The 13,022-nt window shown below is 39.7% G+C and overlaps 1 protein-coding gene across 1 annotated transcript in view; it reads right to left on the reverse strand.

Annotated features, from left to right (window-relative positions):
• plxnb2b (plexin b2b) overlaps nt 1-13,022 on the reverse strand; it is a 134,449-nt gene that overhangs the window by 40,965 nt on the left and 80,462 nt on the right. The window contains exons 3-8 of the mRNA XM_080474484.1: nt 9,672-10,813; nt 6,594-6,782; nt 6,343-6,468; nt 4,158-4,258; nt 2,771-2,897; nt 1,548-1,707 (exon numbers count right to left, since the gene is read on the reverse strand). Coding sequence (XP_080330610.1) covers nt 1,548-1,707; nt 2,771-2,897; nt 4,158-4,258; nt 6,343-6,468; nt 6,594-6,782; nt 9,672-10,811 — 1,843 coding nt within the window. The 5' untranslated portion in view covers nt 10,812-10,813. The remainder of the gene's footprint in view (nt 1-1,547; nt 1,708-2,770; nt 2,898-4,157; nt 4,259-6,342; nt 6,469-6,593; nt 6,783-9,671; nt 10,814-13,022) is intronic.

Below are 13,022 nucleotides of genomic sequence, written 5' to 3' on the forward strand. Positions count from 1 at the left end.
ACAGATGCTCAATTGGTCTGAGATCTGGGGGGCATTGTGGGCAACATGAACACCTTGAACTCTTTGTCAAGTTCTTCAAATCATTCATAAAACATTTGTTCAGTGTGGCATGGCGCATCCCAGTGTAATGGAAAACTGGATTAAGGGAGCCTCGTCAATCTGCAGTAATGCTTGGTCAGGCTGTTTGCATCAGAGAAACAAATGCATACTGCACATTTATTGTTAAGGAAAATATTATTCATCAATCCATACTGTCTTCATTCATTCATTGATCCTTGGTTCCATTTGAAATGCTTTCATTCCCATTGTAGGAGCCTTTGTCAGAGGGTTTCAGTGTTAGACTGATGATAGCATGAGCACCCAGACTTCCAGTATGCTTCCTGTCAAAGTCACTCACAATCTTACATTTCTTTTTTTAACACCTTTTAACATGTTGATTATTGGATTCTCGCACCTAATTCTTCTCATATATAACAATGGGAGTTACTAACTGCACCTGTTGGTAGTTTAATGATGTAGCTGCATAAGATGCTATATGGATCATGGCTCGTCGGCTCCTCACTCGCCACTCCCAAAACTGTTTGTCATTTACTCGAGCCGACTACACAGACGAGCCGTCAGGATCAGAAGAGACCCTTCTCGCCCCGGTCACCCCCTGTTCACCTCCCTCCCCTCGGGAAGACTCAGAACCATCCACACTCAGTCAAACAGACTGAGGAACAGCTTCTTCCCTCTTCCTCAGAGCTGTGGAGAATCTGAACTCAGAACTCATAATAATACACCCGTCACCTTAAAACATGCAATAATTGTCCAATAGACACTTCATATATGCAACTTCCTGTTCATACATCTGTCGTTCTTCCTATATATGTATATTGATGTTTATTTGTTTTCACTTTTCATAATTGGTTGTGACTTTCTATGCCCATGACTGTTATTCTGCTACTGTCAGACTGCCAACACAATTTCATGGTATGTCATATACATCGACATTGATGGCACCTTAATGTTAATCTATATTTTGATGAATAGAAGGTGAGATGGTAAACCACTGACACACATCTTTGCATGATGACTTCAATGTTTACGTAACTGTCTGTACCACACACACAAAGTGAATGTGTTGTGAGGAAAAATCTTCTCTGCTGTATGTAATACTACGTACGTATGTTATTACCTAAGTGAAAAAAATTGTTTAAATAGAGAAGGTATTTGTTTTGTTTCCAATAGTGCTGCAAATGACATAAACTAAACTAAATTAAAGTTACATAGATTAGACTGAGGCAAATGCTTTTTTTCCCATTACATTTAAACACACAATATTGCACAATGCAAGATGTCCATTCTAATTTTAAGTTGTCAAACTTTCTGTGGAAAAACCACAATAAACTACTCAGCAAAACAGTTAAAATATGATAAATCTAAAGCTTTTTTAGCCATGTGCCAGTTTCTCTCGCAAATAATACAAATCGTTTTTAACAGAAAACCCTTCATACCTGGCTTGAAAGAGGTCGATAAGAGGGGCAGGTTAGTTAGAAAGAGGGTACCTTTGTCCTCAGGTGTCAGCGGTATACGTGAAGGTTGGGGCAGATCACAGGAGACCTGACCAGAGTCAGACATAACGCCTTCACTCCGGAAAGTCTCGATGTCGCAGTGTAGCCGGTCAGACATCCCGATCGTTGGAAGGGAGGGGATGTTGATCTTTACCTGTGCATTTACGAAGGTGATAGAGAAAAATAAGAGTGTGATTTTTACTGAAACCAATGTCAATTATGATTTCATAGCCCAGTAGTCAACATTATGAAAGTGATTACATTGTCTTTATAGCTTAATAATCATACACTTTCATATTCCCATAATCCATCCATATATGTGGCAAACTATCTAGGGAAATTATGCAACATTAAATTTGTGATTTTTGTTAAATATATGTAGTTGGAGTTGGATTTGGATCAGACAAAAATGGCCTACGTATATCTACATTATCATAGCAAAGGCTCTACTGTTACATGTGCTCGCACCGCTATAGTTCCCTTGTTTTTATATGGTTGAAGTAAATTCTCTGCTTGATGCACAATATCTAAACATGTTTAGTATAGCTGATGTTATAGTAGGGAAACTGCAGGTGCATCTAAAACAAACTTAATATCATTGCCAAGTTAATTGTTTTGAAGAATAGAAAAGAACATTTGATCTTTTTTTTATTTTTTTATTTAACATGTAAAAACATGTACATACCATAGATTCTAAAACAAACAAAAAATGCTTAGAATAGTAATAGTAATAAATCTAATGTATAAAGACATTTTACAGGGAAATAAATTGTGTGTAAAAACAGCTATTCCATTATATTCAGGCTCGGTGAGATGTGCCTGTATCTGAATTTGAACGGCTAGAAACTGGCTGAGAATGAGAGAGGAATAGATGTGCAGTGGATGGAAATTCAGTAGTGAGTCAGAAAGGTTGCGAATGAAAGAGGAGGGGAAAAAAATTGGGCGACAAAGTGCAAAACAGAAGCGCTCTATCTTCAAGTTGTGAGCAAAATCAAGCATGCCAGTTATAATAAGACAGTTTGGAGTTTTTCCTGATGGATCAATACAAAGCAGGGAGACCTGGAGCTCGGGGTCTTTGGTTCAAAACATAAACAGTTTAATACTCAGGCTAAGCATGTTTGTGTGATGTAGATGTGAGGTGAGTTGTGCACTGCAGAGCCAGAGACACAAAAACAGAACAAAAGGAGAGCATGAGTGAGACGAAAGCTGTGCAGTACCTTGTCAGTCTTTTTGCAGGAGAGGTTCGGGGGATAGAAGGATACGATCTTGACACACTGCTGCCTGGGGCTCCACAACCAGCCATTCTTCTCCTCAGCCCGTCGGCACTCAGACCTCCTGGTACACCTTCAGATGAAGAATGAACAACTCCCATGAGCCTCTGCTCCATATCTCCTTAACACTTCCGCAAAACCTCAAATCAACAAATTGGACCCAAACTGATTTTGATGTGTTCCCAGGTGACTTCAAAAAGGCATGTTAATTTTTTTTTTTTTAAATAGGTTATGTATAGTTACAAACAACATTAAAGTGAAAACACTACTCCCTAATTCTAATAGTTTCAGATAAAATTTTGGCCAAATCAAACATAACCTTATCGTAGCTGTTTTAAAATGTCCATGTTTAGCTTTTATAATAAATCAAGAATTGATTCAATTCAATTCATAGCACAAATTCAGCTGATTATTATGATTGTAATGATTACCACATCTATCGTACAGTGAAACGGTAACAAGAAAACCATAAGGTTGTAAAATCACATTATAAATTACAGTCGAACATGTTTTTGTTGTTATTGATTGTAGAGCTGTGCCACATTAAACACACAAAGAAAAATTCAATACAAGAAGCCCTGGTCTGATAATGTGCAAACAGCAACATGTCGCATCATGTAGCATTGCATATGACTGTGAAATCAAAGGGATTAAAGGCTTCTCAAGAACTAGAAGTTAACAGGAAAGCAAATAAGCTCAAAATCTATTTTTTTTCCAGTCTCATTAATTATCATCCCATCTTTTCCATGTCTATGGCAAATGTTTTATCAACCGGTAGTCCAAACATGAGAATTGTTTGTCATGCAGAAATAAGTAACGTCATATTTCTCAGCTCACACAATCTAATCAGGGTATTGATTAAAAAAAAATAAAGAAAAGAAATGATTAAAAAAATTAAATTCTTTCCAGTACTTTCCAGAACACTTTGACTCTCAAAGGAAAGCCATTTGCTTTGTGTTCTCAATTTTCCTGATCAGATCCCTGTAAAACATATGATACATGCACAACTTGTTACCCTCCAGACCCTGATAAATATAGGCTGAAGAGAGTAAATTGCATGGTCTGCCTTCGCTGTGTGAGGCTGACAAACAGCTTTAATTCCTTACGGCTGCATGGACAACAGGAGATGGAATATAAACACGGAGAGACACTAAAACTGTCCACAATAAAACACTGAACAAATACCTGCTGTGTTTTACAGATGGAATTGTACGTGTGGGTGTTTTGTGCTAGTCTGTTGCTGTGTGCATGTATCTGTACGTATGTGTGTGTACGTATGTGTGTGTGTGCGTGTGTGTGTGTGCGTGTGTGTGTGTGAGAAAGAGATCCTCACCTGCCCTCCAGGACACACCAGCCACAGTAAGGGTCCCTCAGTTCCACGCATGATTGGCAGTCTTTCTTTTGGAGGCACGTCTGCACTGGCACCTTGGTGATCTAGAGCATTACGACATGAAATATGATCAAACAGTGCACCTTGGGGGGGAGACACTGTACAAAATAGGAAGCATTTACAAGTACAGCTTGTAAAGCCGCTTGGTTTGTTGCAGGTGTGAGTGAGTGCAGAGGGTGATACGAGCCCTGTCACAGCTCGTGGTCTCACATGCCTCCTCCACATATTCACTTAGTTTTTTTACTGCCTGAAAACAGTGCATGCTTCCTGTTCAACGTGGTGGGAAAACTCAAAATCATTCAAAAGGTCTGTCAGATACTAAATCAAAGCATGGTCATTCAATACATATTATATGAGTGACAGACAGTGTCTGAAGCTACCCAGAAATGGGTCAGGGAAATAAATAAAAAGGGGGTGAAAACAAATTGTGTACGTGAGCTAAAGACTGAATAAGATTCTTACAAAATGTCTTTATGCAAAACCATTTATAAAACAGTTGCAGACTATGTCGAGCACCTCACACAAGAAGGACTGGCACTGTTAACAGGGGCATCAAATACAAGGCAACACTACATTGCAAAGTGAAAAAAATTACAAAGTAAACCTTACTAGAAACTGTAATTTGTAAATTATACTAACTGCTGGTGTAATTTCTTAAAGTGATCTTTTTTTATTTTTTATTCAAGTAGTTCTATGTGTTATTGTTTTGTAAAACATCAAGATAAATGTTTACTTTTCCAAAATACACGTACACTTGTTTGGACTAAAGCGAAAGGAAACATTTACAGATGTTGATAATTAGGGGTTTTTCTGTAATCACTTTGGTATTCTGGCTCATTTCTATTTAAATCTGGGCTGGAACTGAAGGTTTGGTATCCTTGGCCTGTACTGATCCCACAGCTTTCAAAAATAACAGCTAATGATGTAAAAAAAAACTGAAAATAATCTAGCAATCAACTAAATGTACCAAAAAATAAAGTATGGCGTAAGAGTGTGGAACCCCAACATGTTTCTGACCACTTACAACTTTTTTGAAAATTGTGTGAAAACCTGTTGCGACACTAAAAAATGCCTCCTAGGAGATACTATCTTGAACTGTTTCCTCCATACATAATCGATTTCACACACCCTCTGTTTGTCAGATAGTCGGTTTTCCTTTCTGCTGTCGACGACAGAAACACAGCAGAGCAATATACGCTTTCCCTTCCAAACACAGTTTGACAACATTTCATGTAAACTAGTTCTGAAAGAGCAAAACCCGCTCCGTGAGCCTACAGCTTCCCAATGTGATCGCCTTGAAAACACTTACTAAATCTTTAATTTGACTTAATGTCGTAAAATAAAACGGCACTGCACTTTGGTCTTATCAGACCACAAATAGTCCAGCCATCTGTATAAAATATGATACCGTGTAGGCAGATTCCACTACACAGCTGAACATTAGGTTGTAAGTTTAGCTCAATGACATTCAATATTAATATGCTGCACGACTATGCACAAGTACTTAATTTCTATAAAGTAATACAGATACATAACAATACATCAAACGTACTCTCCATACTAATTCATTTGAAACAACATCCCTATAAAGAAACAGTTGAATATAAATAACAATTCTATCTCTGGAGCTCTCTAATGTACACCGAGTGTACACAGTACCATATAAAAAGACTCATCACAAAAAACATATTTCTGATATTAGACACTTAAGAAAGTTATTGGGTATTTTTACAAAAGCAACCTCAACTGTTTCTTTTAAAGCAGAAAATATATCAGGTTTGTTATAAAAGCTAGACAGACACAGACAGTAAACAGCTGAACTTTCCTCTTCTGTCTCTGTGCTAAACTCTCAATAACAGAGATCAAGCGAAGAAGCCACTTTAAACACCACAACTTCTGTTTTATTCAAAGCAGCCATCTACAATATCAGGATACAGGCATGCCACCGCACCAAGAGCATCATTTCTATTGCTTTAAAATGTAGATTCCTCTTATAGGTGGGCTACAGTGATTAGTTCGGAGAGCTGCAATAAACTAGACGACCTACACACAGTGCTCCGCCCCAACCCAGCACTGTGGAGACATATTGTGCCTGATGCATGTGCTGTAATAATCCTGACATACGCACCTTTTTCTCTGTAGTCACATAGAGGTGGCTGTGACTGAGGTCAAAGAAAAGGTTCTTGTTGACCTTGTCTCCGATGGTGTCACCGGGAACCTTGCTGTACACATCTGGATCTGCTCTCAGGTGCACCTGGACAAAAGGATTAAAAAAAGGAGACCCCGTCAGACGTGAGGTTTACTAATTCAGATGACATTACTCCCACATGGGAATGGAGGAATGTGATCAGATTACGAAATATTAAGAGACCACTTCACCTTGACAACCTCTCCTTGATTGTTCCCCAGGAAAGCGATGGTGTGATCGTTCTCCACAGCGACAGCCACAGAGGTGAGAAGGCCCGGCCTGGTCAACACTGCCTCTGCCTTTAAGGCGAATCTTGGCTTGCTTGCCAAAGGGGAAGGCAGAAAGTCTGCACCGCACTTGAAATTTTCAAGTGTATCTTTCTGTAAAAGGGGAAAGATAGCACAAACAAGGATGACATATTTATTGTGTGCCTGTTAATACAAAGTAGAAGAGACTTTCACTCCCTAGAAGGGCTGTATAAGCTCTACTACGCAGTTACTGTTAGACATCTGCAGGTTCCCTTTTTTCTCATCACTCTCATTTACAGCTATTTACAACGGGACTTGATAAGCAGGTATAAATTACATTGCAAAATTTTAAATTAATGCATGAATAATGTTAATTTACACCACAGTTCTTGTGAGGATTGTATCCAAAGGCAGATGCAGTTTTTATTATTAGCAAGTTTGGAACAAACATGATAAGACTGCTTAAATTAGCACTCATTAGCTCGAAGTGATCAATGTATGTTCTGCACTGCTTTATGAGAAATTGAACTGCCAATGAGATGATGAGCTATAAGTGAAGCGCTCCAAAAAAATAAGGCAATGTGCTATTTTACTTAGGAGTGACAATGATTTGCCTTCTGGTCAAAAGAACGCAAAACCGCTAAATTAAAACTGGGTTTAATTGCTATCTAATTTAACCAATGTGGAGAAAATTATTATTGCTAGTGTCATTCATCTGCTAATTGTATCTGTGTCAGCAATATGCTGTTGGCACAGCAGCGTCAAAAGCATTGTGAAGAGCAATCAACTGCAGATTCATTAAACTCTCAACTTGAAATATGACAGTATAAACTTTCAGCATGAGGCCAAATATTTTTCTTCTAAATGATGTGACTGAGCTGCTGTATGCCTACACTTAATACAGGGTTTAACAGTGCCCCCCCCCCCCCCAAAAAAAAGTGAGATGGGAAAGCATTACAGATTGTTTGGTATTTTCTGCATGAAGTATGGAGGTATTATTGGTGAATAAGGTTTGTGTACTTGTAAAAGTGAATTTGTAGTTGTGTACCTGTACAATTGTTTTGACTACCTGTAGAATTAGTTTCTTGCCACAAATACAACACCACACTTAAAAGTCACAACTTCTTAATTGCGGGTGCACAAATCCTGTTTTACACGTCACAGATTAAAACAACTTGTGTACCCGTAATTAAGAAGTTGTGACTTTTAAGTGTGGTTTTGTATTTGTGGAGAGAAAAGAATTCTCCAGGTACACAAAACAATTGTACACGTACACAGCTCACGGTACACAATAACAAATTCACTTTTACAAGTACACAAACCTTTTTCACCAACAATACCTCCATAATGAAGGTCTTGATGGAAAATGATCTGACCTGCATTAAAAACAATGTGATCAACCCAAAAACATTCAAACAGTCAAATATTTCATGTTTCTAATGAATACACCAATTAAAAATGTAGGGCTGCGAGAGGAATTGCATAAATTCTGCAACTGCTTGAACCTCCCTAGGCAGCAAAACTAAACCAAATACTTCCAATAGTCGCTGACCAGACCTGCACAACCTTCAGGAGATATGTGGAATTAGATTTCTGTTCAGAAATGCTTCAGCTTAACCATGATGTCAGAGTGTCCGCAATAAACAGCTTTCGATAGAGTACAAGTCTGGTCTCCACCCGGAGGTGGATTTTCCTCTTTTGAATCCATTCTGTAGTAGATGTAAGTACATGCTGAGGGTAATTGTCCTGCTACATCACACATCGTTTCCTTCAAGCTTTTAGCTGTCACTCTAGATTTCATTATAACTCCCTGAGCATTCTGGACAGTGGCTTTGCATTCAACTTGGCCGGGTTCCCACTTCTGAAGAAAAGTTAGCCAAAGCACTGAATCATTGAGAACATTGAAACTCTGAGATGAAGTTGTAGCCCCCTCCAGTCTTATGCTAAAAAGCAATTCTTGATCGAGGGTCTTCAGAAGTCTCTTCTTGGTTCACAGCAGCAGATGTTTGTTTTGAAAAGCAAATTCGAAATTTTATGTAGGTCAAAGTAGCTCTGCACATGGCTTAAGAAGGGGTTTATTTTACTGGCTTTAAGCTTGCTAACTCTTGACTATAAATACTGCTTTCTTTAGTCATATGCTGCTTTCTGTTTGCCCCCGACTTTGGAAACCAGAGTGATTTTTAGTGTAACAGAGACATGCCCCTTCAGCTTGGTCTGGAAATCGGAGGCTTCGAACGCCCCAAGTTATGTTTTCAAGCTCATGCGACTTTTACGGTACATAGAATTTTTACCAATGACTTTTTTTTCTTCAAATTATTACTACAAAACAACAATAGCTTGACTGAACAGATCCCTACAATTTACTGAATTGCAATTTCGTGAATCTGATGCTACAACACTGGGTTTCTGAGAAAGTGACATCGTTCCAAGTACAGACATGTGCATATTGAAAGCAAATGGAAAGCAGCATCAGTCATGCGGTAATCCGCATTCTCACGCTCTAAATTGCATCCAATGCATAAAGCACAGCTATAAAAGATGGCTGGATGGATCAATAACAGAATCTATACTTATTTTTTAAGTTGCACAGTGAATGTTAATGATAATGCTCATTAAAAACATAGGTTACAATTGCATGTGAGGTATTAGATCAAAGAAATCATGTTCGACTATACTTGTTACTTAGATGCAGATCAAATTCAGGTTTATGGCTGATTCAAGCAGAAAACTGAAATTTTCAAAGAGTTCACATACTTCTTCTTGCCACGGTATTCTAAATGAGCTGAGGGAGTTGGGGAAAGAGACGAGGAGGAAAAATGTGTGCGATGGAACAAGATTTAGATGGAAGAATACATTAATCTGCCAAAGAAAGTAAACAATGTGACACCAAAGTAAACTGTGCCACTTCTGCGCATTATTGATTATACCAAAGGGACATCTTCAAAGCATATGTCACCTTCTCCCTTTCAGTTCAAAGAGACTCTTTTAAAGTTCACTTAACTGTCGGGACAAAACACATACCGCAATTTTTGATGTGCAGAATTCGTCTGTTTTAGACGAGTAGGGAATGTCCACAGCAGGATACCCGGAAATCTTCCCGGAGTCGCTGTAGCACGCACTGATGATATCCACCAGACGCTCGTTGATTGAGTTGAGCGGGTACATGCAGAGAGCAGAGATGCTGTCGTCGTCGTCTGGACTCGCCACCATGAACAGAACTTTACTCCATGACACCACCTTCCCATACATTCCCATACCCGACTCAGACATGGCTCGTGCCAGCTCTTTTCCCGGAGAAGCCACGTACGCAGCTTGGACTTTGTTGAATTGGTTATGAAGGCCGCAATTTAATTGCAGCTCTGTGTGGGAGTAGTAATGGTGGTCGTTTTCACAAAGACGAGAGATAAAGGTCAAGTTTTTGTTATCCGTACCGTCAAGAGTCCGAGAAAAGAGGAAATAAACAAAACCATCCTCTTTGAAGGCATGCCGGAAGTCGTGCAAGTACTTGGGAACGAATGGTGTAGTCTGTACCGTGGATGCCTCAATGATGCTCTCAAACACAACCCATTCCCGGAAGTCCTGAAGGATCCGCGTGCTGATGAGTTTTGTACTGTCCAGGCTTCCGTAGCCCTTCCCAACCAGAAACACATTGAATGAATCTTTTGGGTAATCTTTTGAGTAGTTGGACATGACTCCCACCACGTTCACATTGTCCTCTATGCTTGCCACATAAGTCCTCTCGCCTTTACTGTCACTGTAATACAGCTGCTGCTCCACATTGGAGAGGTTGAGGAGGGAGCAGATGCCCCGGTAGCGACTGCCACACACTATAAGTGAACCATTAGACGGGTGAACGAGCAGAAGCTTGTTGAGGTTGGGCATGAGCTTCGTGTCCTGGCAGGCTGAAGCCGGGGGCGTACAGGTCCGGGCATCTTCTTTAGGGCCCGTCTCAGCCCGGGCCTGCTGGCGGAGGTCCTGCCCCAGCTGAAAGATGGTGTTGACAGCTCCCAGGTAGATGCGGCCGGTCTGCGGGTCCTGGACCACATTGTTAATGGGGGTCTCGGAGGTGAACTCCACGATGAGCTTGTTGCTGCCGTCCTCCTGTGCCTGCGAGACTGACCGGCAGATGAGGAAGAGGAGAAGCGAGACCCAGCTTGCCATCTCTGGAGGCAACAGAAAAAGAAAAGGGTTTTTTGTTATTAATGCTGTGAATGCACATGTGAACACACACAACACAAGAAACAATAGGCTGTGGTTTCAATAAACGCTTCAATGGATGTTTTCTTCACATCAAAGGATGAAGCTCAAGGAGAATAGTTGTGTTTTTTTTTAGAAAAAAAGTGCCTTGAGATGATTGTGTTGTATTTAGTGCTACATAAATCATTTAAAAAAAAACAAAAAAAAACTGAATTGGAAAGTGCAGCAACTAGTTAAGTAACACATGGAAAAAGTGCTGAAAACGTGCTTATAACTTAAATTTCTGCTTGTACCAGATCGGCGTCAAAGTTAGCAACCGCATGAAGCCAAAAGCCCAGCATGTTGAATAGATTACTTATTTAAGGATTGCTGTAGTTCTCTGCTGGGAAAAAAAGTTGTTCCAGTAGAAACTGTAAGCTGGTAACGTGAGAATTAACTGTAAAGTAACTGTTATGTTATTGTCCATGGCTGGAAAATACAGTAATTGCATCCTTTATTTTATTCCTTTCATGAGTGAATGAAGAAAAACAATGGTTCTAATAAAACACATAAATTCAATGGTCACAAACTGGGGTTACAATAAACCACAGAGTCTTTTGGGTGAACTGGCACTTTAAAGACGGCGACGTTTGAAGCATATCAAGCCATAGATTAACAGAGCTAGGTTATTGGGGTAAAATGATTTAAAAGCAGCCTCCAGCTAGCCGTGTGTAGTGTAGGTGTTTGTGCATGACTCAACTCCCCGCTCCAGTTACATAAAGGCCGTGTTATTTTGGATTTAATTGACTTAATATCAGAAATGATCTGGTGGAGGACAAAAAGAAGAAGAAGAAAACTGCTCCGTGTAGGGGTAAAGAAAGATTAAGGCCAACAGCTAGATCTCTAACCACAACACAATAAAAGCCTATTTAGGAAGCTTGGATCTGTTCCAGCTTCATTTGCACATTGCTTTTCTCCCCCTCCCAGCTACACCTCCGAGCACAATGTGTTCAGCAAGAACACTGTTTTGTCTGAGGAAACATGATCACACAATATCTTTGTAAAATACAGACAGCATCATGTACTGTCTAACAGCAGGTGCCTGTGCAGTCCTCTTTCACTGCTGTTTGCCCAGGCTGTGGTAAATATGGAATTGCAGGTGGTTTTCCAGGCAGATATTGCCCACACAGAAAATGTGCGACTATGTTTGCATGTGGTTCCAAGCTCTCACACTCTCGGTTGCATCCTCTTTCTCAAAATCACTGTGCCAGTCAGGTCCACGGGCACACGTGTCAAACTGAATCCCCTCGATGAGACTTACAGTAGGACACTTTGACAAAGCTGTGTTTTATTATGTTAACCTGCCTGTGCTCACTGGACTAAGTGGGGAGTCGGCTGATTAGACGTTTGCCCAGGGGGCACCCTGTTAATTTCACTGGAAACACTCATTTGCATTTAAGTGGCCACTACTCGATTTGATGATTTTATTTTTCTTACCATTTTACAGCCTCAGTCCTTCCCCAAAACCTATTTAACACATTCCGCTGTATAAATGTATCCTGGCCTTTTCAATTCATAGCCTTAAATATTTCCATTAAAATTGAAATGGTGCTATAAATTCCCTGTCTGTGCTTATTCAGGACTGAAATGTGTGCGATGGGTTTTTACGGCTTTAATTAAGTGGGAGGTGCAGCTTTCCGTCAAGATTTAACTAAGAACATTCGACATAAAAAAAAAATTAAATCTCGACTTTACAATGGTTCTACGGAGTGGACAATAAAGAGTGCATTATTTCAACTGTAAATTCAGCTCTAAAGTAACAGCCTCAGTTTCAAAGATGTTCCCACTGGCAATTACAAGGTTGTGTCAGCTTTAAGAAGCGCCACAATAACTCTCATGTTTGAGCTTTCAAGGAAGCATCACAGAAAGTGCAAGGGCTGCAAAACATTCAAAATGTTGACAACGTAAACAAAATGGAGCCACGCTGCACTGACAAAGAAGAGGTGGCAAAACAGTGTTCACAATGAAGACACTTAAACAAAACAAAGACCACAAGTAAGAATACTTTTTTTTTGTTTGTTTTTTTTACGTGCTTCACAAAACCTTCCTTGGAGCAATTTCAGGACTTTGTAGTCACTTTGGAACGTTTTGATTTCAAAATGTAAATTGAAGTCAATTCTGAAATGAGGGCTGTTT

Source organism: Lipophrys pholis, assembly GCF_963383615.2.
Source record: "Lipophrys pholis genome assembly, chromosome: 11".
NCBI lineage: Eukaryota > Metazoa > Chordata > Actinopteri > Blenniiformes > Blenniidae > Lipophrys > Lipophrys pholis.